The sequence below is a fragment of the Xenopus laevis genome, chromosome 5L (genome assembly GCF_017654675.1).
Source record: "Xenopus laevis strain J_2021 chromosome 5L, Xenopus_laevis_v10.1, whole genome shotgun sequence".
NCBI classification, from domain to species: Eukaryota; Metazoa; Chordata; class Amphibia; order Anura; family Pipidae; genus Xenopus; species Xenopus laevis.
Genome location: NC_054379.1, coordinates 68,742,932 through 68,759,683, shown reverse-complemented (window position 1 = coordinate 68,759,683; position 16,752 = coordinate 68,742,932). Strand labels below are relative to the sequence as shown.

At 35.1% G+C, this 16,752-nt stretch overlaps 1 protein-coding gene across 3 annotated transcripts in view; it reads right to left on the bottom strand.

Moving 5' to 3' along the window:
* Window positions 1–16,752, bottom strand: part of LOC108716142 (sodium/potassium-transporting ATPase subunit beta-1-interacting protein 2) — a 658,173-nt gene that overhangs the window by 397,450 nt on the left and 243,971 nt on the right. For all 3 annotated transcript variants that reach the window (XR_005961265.1, XR_005961266.1, XM_041562904.1), the window contains one exon: window positions 2,361–2,498. Coding sequence is in view for 1 of the 3 variants with exons in the window: in XM_041562904.1 (XP_041418838.1) it covers window positions 2,361–2,498 (138 nt within the window). In the remaining 2 variants the exon portion in view is untranslated. The remainder of the gene's footprint in view (window positions 1–2,360; window positions 2,499–16,752) is intronic.

Genomic DNA, 16,752 nt, shown 5'->3' with positions numbered 1-16,752 from the left:
ACCCTTGTTGGGCTTCCTCTTCGGTCCTGACTACTCCCACTGGGAGCCGATAGGCCCCCTGACAGCGGGAGCCACTGGAGCATCTTAAGAGGCACAGATCGTAACTGCAAAAGGGCTGTGGTTGATATATGGAGTATAATCTATAATGCTAATACTAATATTATAATGGTTCTTAATTGTGTCTTTTGTCTTTACTAATTGCAAAAAAGAAACAAATATAACGTTTTTAATAGCAAGAATAATCAATGCTTCTGAATAGGATATTATCTCGCTAATAAAACAGATGTAAGATTCTGCATCCCACCATGAACTTATTCAGGATAAATACATTGTTTAATAGTTAGAGTTTTAGTGGTCTTAAACATCAACATTTAATTATGCAGTACACAATGATGCTGTCTCTCAAATGAAAAAAAAAAATAGAAACACTTTACCTTGTTTAGATTCCTTGTTTAGATTATGATAATGATGATAACTCAGAATCACTAGTACAATAGTAATTCCCAAAATAGCTCAATTTGTAATGAAGGATACACACATTCAGTGATGATGCCAATACACTTCTCTGTATAACAGCCACAACATATATAGCACCCAAATGGCTTGCTAATGTTCTAAACATTCAAGCAGTGTTTGATACACTAAATACCATCTGCGTCTATAAAAATATTTGCCAAAAAACATGGCAAATAGCAGTGAATTCTTTTGAAAGTTAATTGGATATTGGTTACATTTTACACAATACAATAGCCATATGCTTATTAACAAAATTTGGGTTTGTGTAATGTTTTTTCAACTTCCAATGAACTTTAATTTAAAAAAACAAACAAATCCTTGCTTATTTATTAAAACATCCAAATTTAAAAAATATGACCAGCAAAATTGAATAGTTTTTTATAGTTACTATAGTTAAGTTGGGTTTAAAAAAGTCCATCAAATGCAACCCCTCCAAATTAAACCCAGCGCACACACACACACTCATACAAACCCCTCTATATATTCACATAAACTATATACACTAATATCTATACTAATTGTATACTTTATTTTAGAATTACAATGGCCTGTGATATTATGCTTGTCATTTTCAATGGGTCAAAATATTTTAAAAACTTGCATTGAAGCACATTAAAATTGCCATAGCTCTCATTGACTTCTACATAAACTCAGCAGCTTTTAGATTGGTGACGTTTTACACACAACCTTTAAGAATTTTTTGTTCTTAATCATAAATAAAAATGTTTCTAAGTATAATTCAAATTTATGATTTTTACAACAAAAAAATTTGATTAACTGAAAAAATTCTAATTTGAATGTTGATAAATATACCCTTAACGAGAAACTTTTTTGCATCGGTCTCATTAACCTATAGTTCTATTCACTAAAGGCCTGTTACGCACCTATAATATTCAAAAACCATGCATGTTAATGGAACAATTTGTAGTTACAATGTGTATTTAAATGTGAGATATACTGTATATAGGGCTCATTTATAGTTTGCAGGGAAGGGGCAAAGGAGCCCTATGACAGGGGCAGTACAGACAAGACTACCCTTCATCTGCTGGCACTGTGTTCTGTACTTGGCAACAGATTTTAATCAGGCAGTGGTTTGAATGAAAGACTGGAATATGAATAGTAGAGGGCCTAAGTAGAACACTAAAAGATAAAAAATAGCAAAAACAGCATTTTTTTTGGCTGTCAGGGTCAGTAACTCCATTTGAAATCTTGAAGGAGGCTTAAAAAGCAGGGACATAATCAAACAACATTAAAAAATGAAGACCAGATAAAAAGTTTAGAAAATAATTAAATGTTCTATAACAAATTAAAAGTTAACTTTCTACCTCTCTAAAACAAGAGAAATATAACATATACATGCCGGATGACTAGTTTATCAATTACTGCAGACTAGGGGGCCCATTTATCTAGTCGGGTTTTTAAATGGTAAAAACTCAAATTCGAGGGAAAAAAGAGATTATTATACCCCAAAGCTGCTAAAAATCTAAATCCAAAAATATTCCATTTCAAAGCTATCAAGGTCATGTAGATGTCAATGACAGATGTCCCTGAAGTTGTTTCTTGACATTGTGATTTGAGCTGGATAATCAGACAGTCTGGGTCTGGGTTTTTGTCTGAAAAAAGTCTGGGTTTTCATTTGATGAAGTTGAGTTTTCACAACAACAATTTGATAAAAGTTACATTTTTGGAGCAATCTAATTGATGCTTGATTTTGTCGGAGGAAAAATATTTATACATGAGTTCAATTCATGGATGGGAGTTTGGTTGAGTTTTGATCTCTGCGTAAACTAGGTAGGTTGCAACTAAACAGAATGCTGGAATGTAATAGAAAATTCTGTACTTACAGCTGTTATGTAGCGGGTTCTACACTGGATCGTTCCAAATATTCCAAAGATTACGACAATGATGTGAAAAAAATTTACCAAGATTGGTGCCCACTGGTAACCAAGGAAGTCAAAAATCTGTCTCTCCAGTATACATGCCTATCACAAAAGACAAAAACAAAAGGAAATGTTAAAAAGGAGTATGAAAGCAAGCTATATATTAAAGAAAATACTTACATCTCTTTTAAGTCTTTAAAAGAAAAAAAAACATTAGCCAAATACTTTTTTTTGTGATGGATAAATAAATAATATATTTTCATAAAATAATAAAAAAAATTTCAGCTCAGGGACTTAGTATCCAACACACAATACTCAACAGCAGTATGACACACAGTATATTTGCAGCAGAAAAGCATTGGCAGTAAAAGAGACCACTTTTAGGCTGGAATTGAACATGTGTAAAAGCTAGTTCTCATGCAACCAGTCCTAGCTACCATTGTTGCCTATCTAAAACTATAGGGTTTAGTGGGATTCTGCACACAATGGTGATAATACCAAGGCAACAACAAGAGGAGTTTGCCCTCACTGATACTTCTGCTCCCTTCATGTACCAGAAGACATCAAACAACAGTATGGGATGTTTAATATTTTGTGACAATTTTTTATGGGGATCTGAAAAAAAAACGTAATGATGTAAACTTACTCAGGGTGATCTCTACAGTTTTACAGTAGTTTTGGAATTAGAGCTCACCACCAAAAACTAACCCACTTTATATTAATTCCTATGGATTTTTTTTGAAGCTTATATAGCAAACTCTAACTTTCGCCCATTTGTAAACACTCTTCTAAAAATCCCTTAGGAATATATACAAAGTGGGTTTGTTTTTCTGTGGTGAACTCTAATTTCACACTTAAAATAAAAATCTGCCCTTAAATCCGACATTTATCCTGTACACAAAAGAAGCATAGCAAAAGTAGGTGGGAAAAGACCAAAAGTTCTTCTATGAAAATGCTCACACTAGGCCCATAACATTACCCTTGGGAAGAAACAAGCATTAAAAAGTCTAGAGCAGGATCCTCAGGTCAGTTGTTTTTCAGCAGACAAAAGGAGCATAGTAGAAGTTTTAAATTATGAAGATTATAACAACGAAAACTCAAATTTTTGGGGGTTTTGTAAAAAAAAACCCTCTCATTAAATAGCTTGAATCTGAAAATACTCCAGCTAAAACCTGTGAAAGTCATGTAAACGTCAATGACAGAGGTCCCTTGAGCCAACTGAAGATGTTAAAAGCCTTCATGATGTATGAGGTTTTTTTTGGTAGGTTTCGCTCGAAAACTCAATCGATTTTGGTTGTTCACCATGAATTAACTGATTTGAGTTTTTTCTTAAATTGGAAAATATTCAAGTTGGGAGTTCATGCAAGGATTTTGCCTTGAAGCCCTTGAAATACCACCTAAAAAGTTGCTATCTTAAGTTGTCAATTTTCTATAAACATAATTATTTTTGTACAACAATGGGGGCCACAATTGCCCCATCCTATACCAACCGCTTCATGGGCTTGGGAGAGGAGCAGTTTATTTATAATACTCATAATGTAATCCCTTTAAAACAACATATTTGTGAATTATTATCGGAATGATATAGAACTACTATCTATATATTTTCCTAATCAGGATTCCATTAATTTCCTAGACCCCCAACTGTATGAAAAATGGAAGTACTGTTTCTACTCTTTACAAGAAACCTAACTCATGCAACCCCTTTTACAAGCTACCTCCTGTTACCTAAAGCACATTTTGAGAGTCATAACAACAGTCAGTTCATAAAACTACATAGATTATGCACAGACACTTAGGAATTCATTACCCAGCTGCACAACCTGAAACAAATATTGTAGCCAGAGATTACCCCAAATCAATCATACACAATGTCTTTGTCATAGCACTAGACCATATGGGTTTGTAAACTCAGAATAGTAAAATGTATGAGCCAGATTCATTAAGCAATACCTCTGTACATATGCCTATACAAAAGATGTTGGGTCCATGGAATAGAGAAACACACAAATAGCTGTATGAGTAATTGCTGTAATGTTAACAGATAGCAAACTCAATCACACAGTAAGAAAGTAGCAGAGAAAACAGAACAGCAGATTCAACATAAAGCCTTATACATAAGGCGCTAGTATGAGAACAGCATCAGCAGATTCAATAGGAAATATGTCAACAATTACTTTATCTCATATTTAACAAAAGGCTGACAAAATCTCAATTTTTCAGTATGGTCCTTGCACCCACAGCACAAAATGGGGTTTAATACCACAAGTATTTACAGTGGGGCCAGGAAATGGTATCCAGATTCAAACATTGCCAAACATTTTGGCTCATGTAATGGAGGAGATGCCACAAACTTCTTAATCTGGAAACTAGGATCTTTATCCTTCAAATGAGAAACCCATCAGAGCTGAACACTGACTTTGACATCAATTGCTATTTGTCATAGTATTATTTCAGACTGAAAATGATCAAGTCTGAACACTGACTTTTATATCAGGTTCCTATATTCCTCCTTAAATAACATGCTCCCACATCTCTATTTATGGTAGCTATGAGAGTTAACATTCATGTTTTTTAAAATTATATATTTAAAGTAGTAGTAGTATTTTTGGGTTAAGATTCATTTTAAAAACATTAGTGCATTAAGAGTACCACATGTGTTGATACACACAACAGTAAAGAAGTTTAAACATCTTCCTAATTCCACAGTGAGACGATTCATTTTACCGTGTATTCTATTTAACTGTATTGAAGTTTTTAGTGTTTTTCTACAAAAATTATAACAGTCAGCTACATTTCCCATATAAAAATAATAGGTACTTCTTTGTTGTGCGCTGTACAAAATATTTTGACCTACTTTATAATAAAATCATGTTTTTTATGACTAAAGAACTCATCAGTGTTAACAATGCATTGTGGTAATGTTGTGGTAATGTTTTGTATATTGGCCTTTACCTGTGTTGCTCTTCCCTTTCAAATATTATGTGCTGACCTAAATGTCAGATATCACATTTTCATATGCTAATGCCTCAGAGTCATATACATTTTGCCCAACTCGGTGTCACTATTTAAACACCAATGAGTAAATGATGACAACACAAAGGGGCATATTTATCAAAGGTCGAAGTGAATATTCAAATTAAATAACTTTGAATTTCGTAACATCGAATAGGCTAAATTCGACTTTGACTTTGAAATGCTTCACAAATTCGACAATTCGAAAATTGAAGTACTGTCTCTTTAAAAAAACATTGACTTCGACTCTTCGCCGAATTGCTATGTAAGCCTATGGGGACCCCCTAATACCTATGGCCAGTATTTGGCTAATTTTTGAAAGTCGAAGGATTTTTTTGTAAAATCGTACGATCGTACGATTCATAGTACGATAGTACGATCTTAAAAATCCATCAACTTCGAATGTAAGACTACCCTATTCGATGGTCGATTTTCAAAGTTTTTTTCACTTCGGAAATTCGACCCTTGATAAATCTGCCCCAAATTAATTTCAGATTTAAATTCAGATGTTATTATCTGAAAATGTTGCGACTAACCAGTTAAAAGCAGTACAAAGGCATCAAAAAAAAACCTATAATATTTATAGGCATATTTATTAACATGATGGTCTTTTGTAAACAAATGCAGTATTAACTAGAGATGTCGCGAACTGTTCGCCGGCGAACTTGTTCGCGCGAACATCGGGTGTTCGCGCTCGCCGGAAGTTCGCGAACGTCGCGCGACGTTCGCCATTTTGGGTTCGCCATTGTTGGCGCTTTTTTTTGCCCTCTCACCCCAGACCAGCAGGTACATGGCAGCCAATCAGGAAGCTCTCCCCTGGACCACTCCCCTTCCCTATAAAAACCGAAGCCCTGCAGCGTTTTTTCACTCTGCCTGTGTGTGCTGAAGAGATAGTGTAGGGAGAGAGCTGCTGCCTGTTAGTGATTTCAGGGACAGTTGAAAGTTTGCTGGCTAGTAATCGTTTTGATACTGCTCTGTTATTGTAGGGACAGAAGTCTGCAGGGGTTTGAGGGACATTTAAGCTTAGGTAGCTTTGCTGGCTAGTAATCTACCTTCTACTGCAGTGCTCTGTATGTAGCTGCAGTGGGCAGCTGTCCTGCTTCAGATCTCATCTGCTGACTGCTGCAATAACAGTAGTCCTTGTAAGGACTGCTTTTATTTATTTTTTTGTTGTTTTACTACTACTACTACTACTACTACTACTACTACTACTACTACTATAAGAGCCCAGTGCTATTAGTCTAGCAGTGTTGGGGAGTGGGACTGGTGTCCCTGAAATCACTAACAGCTCTCCCCCTACACTATCTCTTCCAAGCACACACAGGCAGATTTTTCAGATACATTTTTGCCCTTGATCCCCCTCTGGCATGCCACTGTCCAGGTCGTTGCACCCTTTAAACAACTTTAAAATCATTTTTCTGGCCAGAAATGTCTTTTCTAGATGTTAAAGTTCGCCTTCCCATTGAAGTCTATGGGGTTCGCGAACCGTTCGCGAACCGCTCGCATTTTTGCGCAAGTTCGCGAATATGTTCGCGAACTTTTTTTCCGACGTTCGCTACATCCCTAGTATTAACAAAGTTTACAGTACAAAGTAAATATAATGTAATCTAAATGTAACTTTTTTTGCCAGTACAATATTAGAATTTCCTATGTGGCGTTCAGTTATCTCTTCAAAGGCTTTGAGTTTTCACTTGAGAAATGTATTATTTACTATAAATCAAAAGTAGCAATATGTCAAAAACCAGTGTCAACACTTTATCGCTTTGCTCTAAAGTTAATTTAAAAAGCTTAAAAATGCCTTTGGTATGTGCTAAGAACTTCCAGAAAAAAATAGCACAGGCAATTAACAGCTTAATTCATCCTTTGCTCCATTAAAAAAAACCACTAGTTATAAATAATGATGCAACGTGAAGAAAACTTCTATGTTGCGCCTCTTCCAAAAGCTTATTTGTGCAAAGGTGAATAATAATACAGTACATCACAGATAATGCTTGATTTATTGCAAATGATGCTGTCATAACATTTGTCAGATGCTTGATATTCTCTTTTATCATGTTAAACATTATCATACTGCTACAAGGCTATGTTCTTCCTACATTTTGATAGAAGGAACAAATAACCAGTTCTAATAGACCAAGCTCTAACGAGAAGGCCTGCATCAATAACTGCATTAAAAATCCAGGTAGAAACTAAAAAAAATAAAAAGAATATAATAGATTTAAATTTTCCTAAATCTTTTAATATGTGAAATTTATGTTTTTTTAATAAGATGATATCATCAAAAATGAAAAAATTGTGCTCTTCATGTGTTAACTTTCATATAATTTTCAAGCTTCACATGCTGCAGTTCTTGATACAAAAAAATCCCTCTGTTTTTCAAATAAAAGCACTGATCTTGCATTTTTCCTGTGGCTCTTTTACAAATTGTTATGTTGTATATCTGATGGAAAAACCACTAAGATAATAAAAAAATATTAGTCATGTTTATTCATATATGTAGGTGTTCTAGTTATATTCTACATAATATAAAAATCATCATTTATGAAACATAGTAGTACTAAATAGGTGTAATATATTAATTTTAGCCAAGCATTTGACAGGACAGAGGACCAATATGTATAGACTATTGGGTTAATGTATGTAGCATAAAGATCTTACATTTCTCTATCCTCTTAAAGGAAAACTATACCCCCCCAAACAATGTAGGTCTCTATAAAAAGATATTGCATAAAACAGCTCATATGTAAAATCCTGCTTCATGTAAATAAACCATTTTCATAATAATATACTTTTCTAGTAGTATGTGCCATTGGGTAATCATAAATAGAAAATTGCCATTTTAAAAAATATGGCCCGCCTCCTGGGATCGTAAGATTCACTGTACTCACAAACATACCAACAAACCATACATGTTAGGTCACATGAGCCAATTAAAAGACAAAGTTGTGTCTTTTGCTTTAACACTTCTTACTGTTACAGTTAGAGTTGAAGTATTTCTGGTCAGGTGATCTCTGAGGCAGCACAGAGACCATCACGAAATGGTGGCTCAAGGGAAGACATGTAAAAGGGCAATATTTACTTAAATATATATTCCAGTTTGGTAAGATTCTTTAATATGCCACTTAATATCATATGAACTATCTGTTGCTTAAGTATTCATTTTGGGGGTATAGTTTTCCTTTAATCCCTTGGTTGTTTTTCTAGCTCTCCACTAATAATCTTTTGTATACTTTATAATTGAGAATCAGTTATATTCTTATATGCAATTCAAAAATACACTGGGGGGGTGTATACTAAAACTCAAATGGTTCTCTCTCTAGTTTTAAAAAAAAACTAGCAAACCGGAATCCCCTTCATTTACCAATAATTCTTCTTGAAAAAAAATTGCAACAAAATTGTGCATCAATTCGAATCATGCAACTTTTTCAAATTGACATTCTGAAAACTCAACTTTATCAAATTGTCGCTGTGACAACTCAAATTTATTAGCTTATAAAATAAAAATAGACTGAAACTGAAAAATCCTGAAGGTAAAAAACATGTTCCAATTCTTAAATGGACCATCTGCCATTGACTACATGATTTGGACAGGTTTTAGCCGGAGTATTTTTCAATTTGAATTATTAGCAGCATAATAAATCTTTAAAAAATTAAGTTTTTTTTATCTAAAAAAAACCTCAAGGTTTAATAATTAGCCCCCTAAAAGTATAAAGCTTGTTGAGAAATTCTCTTCTAAACATTCTTTTAGATATTTTTATTTTAGAAACACTACTGAAGGAAACAGTAACATCAAAAAAAGGAAAGTATTCTAAATGCAGTGCTGCCTTGCACTGGTAAAACTGATGTGTTTGCTTCAGAAACACTACTTTTGTTTATATACAGTAAATAAGCTGCTGTGTTGCAATGATGCAGCCATTCAATTGAGAAAAGGTTACACAGCAGATAGCAGATAAGCTCTGTAGAACATAATGGTGTTACATGTTATCCACTATTTAACCTGTGCAATAGAGCCTTTTTTCAATTTCCACCATTTCTACACCGCAACTCGTATATATGACCTATAGTACTGTTTCTGAAGCAAACAGAACAGTTGTACCAGTGCAGGGCAAGTATATGACAGTTTCATTACTGTGATGTTACTATTCCTTTAAGAGATACCAAAAGGGATGGACATTTATTCTGTTATTAATAAAAAGGGACAGGAGGGAAATTAATTCTGTGAGACATTTCTTTTTTATGAATTCATTATTTTTTGGTAGTAGTCTACTTTTATGTGATAAGCAATTATTACTGTGCATATAGTTATTATACATGCACACTTCCATTATTGCCAATCCACTTCATTTTGATATCATCACAAGTTTTTAATGAATAAAGCCTGAGAGCAGCTTTGAAAACCTACAAAGTTTCCTGTCATGTTGAATGTAAATATTCATATGTCAAGATATGTTACTATATTATTTGACATAGCTGAGGGGCCTATTGAGAATATAAGCAGCTTGCCCTTCACAGTAATTGAAAAACTATGATGTTTTGGACTACTCAAACTGCTGTTATTATTATTACATTATTGATTTTACTTATCAATACACATGGCATATGTGCAGTTCTTTGGCCACTAAACATTCACAATTATCCAATAAATAGAGGTGTTCATGTCTGGATTGTTTTTTAGTTCATTAAAGGTATTCAGTTACAGGAAAACATTGAAATTTGTTTTTCAAAGAGTAAACAGATTTTATATTTATAAGTTTGAAATTTGACTTGGGGCTAGACATGTTTTCGATTTCTCACGCGCCCTCAGCCATGTGCTCTGATAAACTTCAGTCACTCTTTACTGCTGCGCTGCTACATATTTGGAGTGATCTCACCCTCCACCCATCAACCGAGCAATTGGAAGGTAACAAGTTAATAACACCCTGCTAAACACTCAAGAGTAAAAACCCAAGTCCAGGTCACCCAATTCATGCTGCATAGCATGTGTGCATATATTATTGTCAAATAACAGTTCTTGCTAATAAAATTGCATTTTGATCAATATACAGTATGATGAGTTGACAAGACCAGATAAAGTGAAAATTGGCTACCGTTACCTAATTAATTAAACATTAGAGCCACTGTTTTATGAGCAATTGGAAGGCAACAAGTTAAGAACACCTTGCTAAACACTCAAGAGTAAAAACCCAAGTCCAGATCACCCAATTTATGACTCTTTCAGCAACATAGTAGGAGAAACAATTACCTATATGAAAGCAGTTTCATTGTGAAGTGCTCTCTCTTTCTGAAAACAGAGGATCAGTCATAATGATCTGAGATGCCCACCTACACACCAATATTACAACTAAAAAACACATTTATTGGTTCAAGAGTAAAATTTTAAATGGTAGAATGAATTATTTGAAATCCACACCGTTTAGTTTAGTAATGAAAACTATACCATAAAGATAATGAAAGAATCCCTTTAACAGCCTTTTAACATTAAGCTGCATGTATTGTCAAATAACAGTTCTTGCTAATAAAATTGCATTTTGTTCAATATATTATGAATTGACAAGACCTGATAAAGTAAAAATTGGCTACTATTACCTAATTTTTTTGGTGAACGTTAGAGCCACTGTATTTTGAGCTTTGTTAAATACTCACTTCTTACTTTTAAATGGATCATAGCTATAAACCTTCAACATAAAGTCGTTATTTTGCTTATATGTTTTGGGAACTGAGGTATTTTGTAAAAGAAGTATTTCTGTAATATGCATCTCCATGCTATATGCCTACTAAATATAATTTAAAAATCGAAGGAATATAGCATTCGATCAAATTCGGTTCAAAGTTTTTCCCAGAAAAAAATTAGATTTTTCAAAGTTTACTAATTGACTCCAAATAGGTTATAGGAGGTCCCCCATAGGCTAAAACATCAATTCGGCAGGTTTTAGATGGTGAATGGTCGACGTTTATATGACCTCCAAGTAATTTGGAGCTTTCTGATAATGGGTTTCAGGATGATGGATGCCATATATGTGAATTAGGTTATGTTCTGTTACCACATTTCTTTAGTATCATATATATATATATATATATATATATTTTTTTTTTTTTTTTTTTTTTTTTTTGATTCATTTTTATCACTTTAAATTGATACCTAGAAAATAATTGAGCTTCCCATGATCTTTCATTTTAAACCTTGTTGCGAGCATTGCTTTCACATCATTGAATAGTGATTCATTACTGGCAGCTATAATGATATCATCAACGCATATCAATAGTATTACTCTCTCATTTCCAGACTGCCTTTTGTATACACAGTGGTCTACTAAATCCATTTGTGTATAGGTAGTTATGTAGCATTTTGTTCCAGTTTCTACCTGATTGTCTCAGAACTTACAATGATTTGTTCAGTTTGAGAACTAACCTATCATCTGTTTCAGTTTTGATCTCAAATCCCTTTGGTTGGTCCATATAAATCTCACAATCAATTGGGGCATGTAAATCAGCTGTTTTCACATCCAAACAGTCTCCAGGTAATCAATACCCTTTACTTGACTGTATCCTTTAGCTACATATCTAACTTTGTATGTTTTAGATCAATCTCCATTGCTTTTTATTGCATAAACCCATCTACCCCCACTTCATTTTTACATTCTGGTAGAATGGCCAGTGTGAATGTATCATTCACTTTTAGTGAATCTATTTAATCTTTCATTGCATTAATTCATATCTGTAACTGGGGTGAATCTATGGCTTCTCTAAACATTTGTGGTACATCATGTGCTCTGTAACAATTAAACAATTGGAAAAACACCTGTCATAGCAGCAGTTATTACTGCATATTTCCATAACTCTTTTGGCAATTTACTCTAAAGTAGCATACACCTATGCTATCTCAAATAGTGCTATCTCAAATAGTGTTCTCCAATTTCTCTCAGCAATCCCATTTTGTTGGGGTGAGTAAGGTGTGGAGGTCTCATGTGTTATGCTCTTCTTACTAAACAGTGGCTGAAAGTTCTATGCCATAAATTCTGTGCCATTATAAGACCATATACATTTGATAGTCCCATAGGGGACAGTATCCGCAATGAACTTATCTGTGGCTACTACTGTATCACTCTTATTTTTCAGAAAGTACACAAATACTGCACCAGAGTAATTATCAATAAATGCTATAGCCTATCTTAAACAATCTTTTGCTATTGGCTCTATGGGGCCTGCTGAATCAGTGTGTACTAGTTCAAGCGATTGTTTTGCACTGGTGTCAGACTCTGTTTCTGTTCTGAACAAGTTTTCCCTAGGTACAAATTTCACAATTTAGGTTAGACTTATCAACCTTAACCTTAATCTTCATTCCAGCAACTATACTTTGTAGTTTTAAAAGATCATCATAATTACAGTTACCAAGGATTTCATGCCAGGTTTGAATATCATAACAACAATGACAACTGTCACCAGTCTCATCAAGTGTCCAGATAATGAAGTCGATTATATTTCTTGATGGTGAATTTGGTACCATTCTTATGGATCAGTTCACTCCCATCTTGACAAAATCTAATAGATGCACCTTTGATTGTTGCTGCTTCAACAGAGAAAATGTCCTGTGGATATGTGGGGATGTACAGTGCATTTAGTAACGTTGGCTTTACTCTGTTCCCCTTGCTGTCAGTCAGGTACACTTCTGCTCCACCTCTCCTAAGCACTACACCAGAAGTCTTTCTGCGTAATGGTTCTCTGTCTTAAATGTTTCATCAAATCTTTTAAACTTTTTAATGTTTGTAATTATATGTGATGTTGCTTCTGTATCCACCATTATCCCCTTTGGTGTTAAACTGTTTGACTGCCTCGCACTTATTTTGCTCTGTGTCATTAGCTGCTTGCTTTACATTGTCCCTCCCCTTGTATCTGCAAAATGCTCCGTTATGTGTCAGGCTCTTGCAATAGTTACACCACTGTGACCTTCGTTTGGGCATGCATTAGCTTTGTGGCCCTTTTGGTTGCAGTTGTAGCAGACAAGGTTAATGTTGCCTCTCACCCATACTGTTGTAACAGGGGTGCTAACCTGTATAACATTATCAGTGTTTGGGCTGACACGGTATTTCTCAGTGTCCTCAAAACTTCTTAACTGCATTTTAAACCTTATGTGATATGGATACATTTTTGAATTCAAATTAAAAGTTTCGAGTTTTTTTATGGCCAAAACTGTGAAATTTAACTAGGGAATTGTTAAAATTCGATTCAAGTTTTTTTTCAAAATTTGAATCGATTTTTGTAATTTATCATTCGTAATTTATAGCCCTTTAAGAACTTGAATTTGACTATTCTCCACCTTAAACCTGCTGAATTCCTGGGATCGATTTGGAGTTGTTTTCTATCTTCCTAAAAATCACGTTTTTTTGGAGAAAAAACTAGACTCAATTTCGATTCGAATTAAATTTGAATTTGCGGGTCAATCCTATTCACCCATGTACAAAAAATTTAATTTTTTTATTAAATTGCAGTTGGTCGAATTTCGAGTTCATGGGAGGTCATGGGAGTTTAAAATAACTCGGAATTCGACCCTTGATAAATCTGCCCCTTAGTGTCTCTCCAGCATTTCTCAGTGCTGTAATGGCTGTTTCTGCAAGTATTATATAGTCTCAGGAGCGCTCTGCAGCACTCCCGTCCATGGCGGGGATGAATCCAAGATTGCAGTGCCCATGGTAGCTGAGTGGGTTCTGGCACTGGCACGCTGACGCTTCTTACTAAACAGTGGCTGAAAGTTCTATGCCATAAATTCTGTGCCATTATAAGACCATATACATTTGATAGTCCCATAGGGGACAGTATCCGCAATGAACTTATCTGTGGCTACTACTGTATCACTCTTATTTTTCAGAAAGTACACAAATACTGCACCAGAGTAATTATCAATAAATGCTATAGCCTATCTTAAACAATCTTTTGCTATTGGCTCTATGGGGCCTGCTGAATCAGTGTGTACTAGTTCAAGCGATTGTTTTGCACTGGTGTCAGACTCTGTTTCTGTTCTGAACAAGTTTTCCCTAGGTACAAATTTCACAATTTAGGTTAGACTTATCAACCTTAACCTTAATCTTCATTCCAGCAACTATACTTTGTAGTTTTAAAAGATCATCATAATTACAGTTACCAAGGATTTCATGCCAGGTTTGAATATCATAACAACAATGACAACTGTCACCAGTCTCATCAAGTGTCCAGATAATGAAGTCGATTATATTTCTTGATGGTGAATTTGGTACCATTCTTATGGATCAGTTCACTCCCATCTTGACAAAATCTAATAGATGCACCTTTGATTGTTGCTGCTTCAACAGAGAAAATGTCCTGTGGATATGTGGGGATGTACAGTGCATTTAGTAACGTTGGCTTTACTCTGTTCCCCTTGCTGTCAGTCAGGTACACTTCTGCTCCACCTCTCCTAAGCACTACACCAGAAGTCTTTCTGCGTAATGGTTCTCTGTCTTAAATGTTTCATCAAATCTTTTAAACTTTTTAATGTTTGTAATTATATGTGATGTTGCTTCTGTATCCACCATTATCCCCTTTGGTGTTAAACTGTTTGACTGCCTCGCACTTATTTTGCTCTGTGTCATTAGCTGCTTGCTTTACATTGTCCCTCCCCTTGTATCTGCAAAATGCTCCGTTATGTGTCAGGCTCTTGCAATAGTTACACCACTGTGACCTTCGTTTGGGCATGCATTAGCTTTGTGGCCCTTTTGGTTGCAGTTGTAGCAGACAAGGTTAATGTTGCCTCTCACCCATACTGTTGTAACAGGGGTGCTAACCTGTATAACATTATCAGTGTTTGGGCTGACACGGTATTTCTCAGTGTCCTCAAAACTTCTTAACTGCATTTTAAACCTTATGTGATATGGATACATTTTTGAATTCAAATTAAAAGTTTCGAGTTTTTTTATGGCCAAAACTGTGAAATTTAACTAGGGAATTGTTAAAATTCGATTCAAGTTTTTTTTCAAAATTTGAATCGATTTTTGTAATTTATCATTCGTAATTTATAGCCCTTTAAGAACTTGAATTTGACTATTCTCCACCTTAAACCTGCTGAATTCCTGGGATCGATTTGGAGTTGTTTTCTATCTTCCTAAAAATCACGTTTTTTTGGAGAAAAAACTAGACTCAATTTCGATTCGAATTAAATTTGAATTTGCGGGTCAATCCTATTCACCCATGTACAAAAAATTTAATTTTTTTATTAAATTGCAGTTGGTCGAATTTCGAGTTCATGGGAGGTCATGGGAGTTTAAAATAACTCGGAATTCGACCCTTGATAAATCTGCCCCTTAGTGTCTCTCCAGCATTTCTCAGTGCTGTAATGGCTGTTTCTGCAAGTATTATATAGTCTCAGGAGCGCTCTGCAGCACTCCCGTCCATGGCGGGGATGAATCCAAGATTGCAGTGCCCATGGTAGCTGAGTGGGTTCTGGCACTGGCACGCTGACGCGCTGACGTCCCCTCGTAGACATGTGATGTCATGCCGCTGTGGTTTTGCGCCAAATTTGAAATAAACAGACACCCAGGATGCCAGTTCAATGCCCGATTACAGGTCCCAATTGCTGGTGTTCCTGGGTGTTTCTAAATTGCTATTTCTTCTTGATTCTTGGACTTTGACTCTTACTTTGTTACCTCTGTGTATAAGATAATTATTTGTGGCTTACCTTTGCCAGCATATTGGTTTCTCAGGATTTAAAGCACTTTCCTTTCAGCATCCACTGCTTTCTCATAATCAAAGACAGACTTTTATCATCCAAAAATGTAATTAACACACATCAGCCTCCTTTTTCTTACTTCTGTCCTCATCCAAGTCTGTGTCCTCTGTGGGTTCATGTAGGATGGTTTCTTTAAGATACATCTGGGGCATGTGGCCTAGAAATTTTGTCTCCAATAGTTCCTAGTTCTTTTAATTTCCATCAAATATCAGCCTACTCCATTGGTTTCCTTCCTGTTTCCTGGGCCCATAACCTGTTTCCATTCTGCTTAAGAGATGGGATAACCAGTAGCTCAATCTCACATGAGCCTGCAGCTTTTTAGGAGGAGAAACTGCACACCAAGACACCATGATTCTCTTGCTTCAACAGACAAACTGTATTAACACTTCTGCATTAGCTCTTCTCAGCAATTTTGAAATAGTTTTTGAGATTGCATGATAACAGCCGTTTATTCACATACACATACACAAACACAAAACACACATTGTATATGTAAACTGTTTGATGCTTCAGCCCCTGGAAACACAACACACTGTCTTATGTCACAAGGCTCTTAGCATTAAGTTAACTCCAGAAAACAATACATGTTTGAAAAAAAAACTTCTT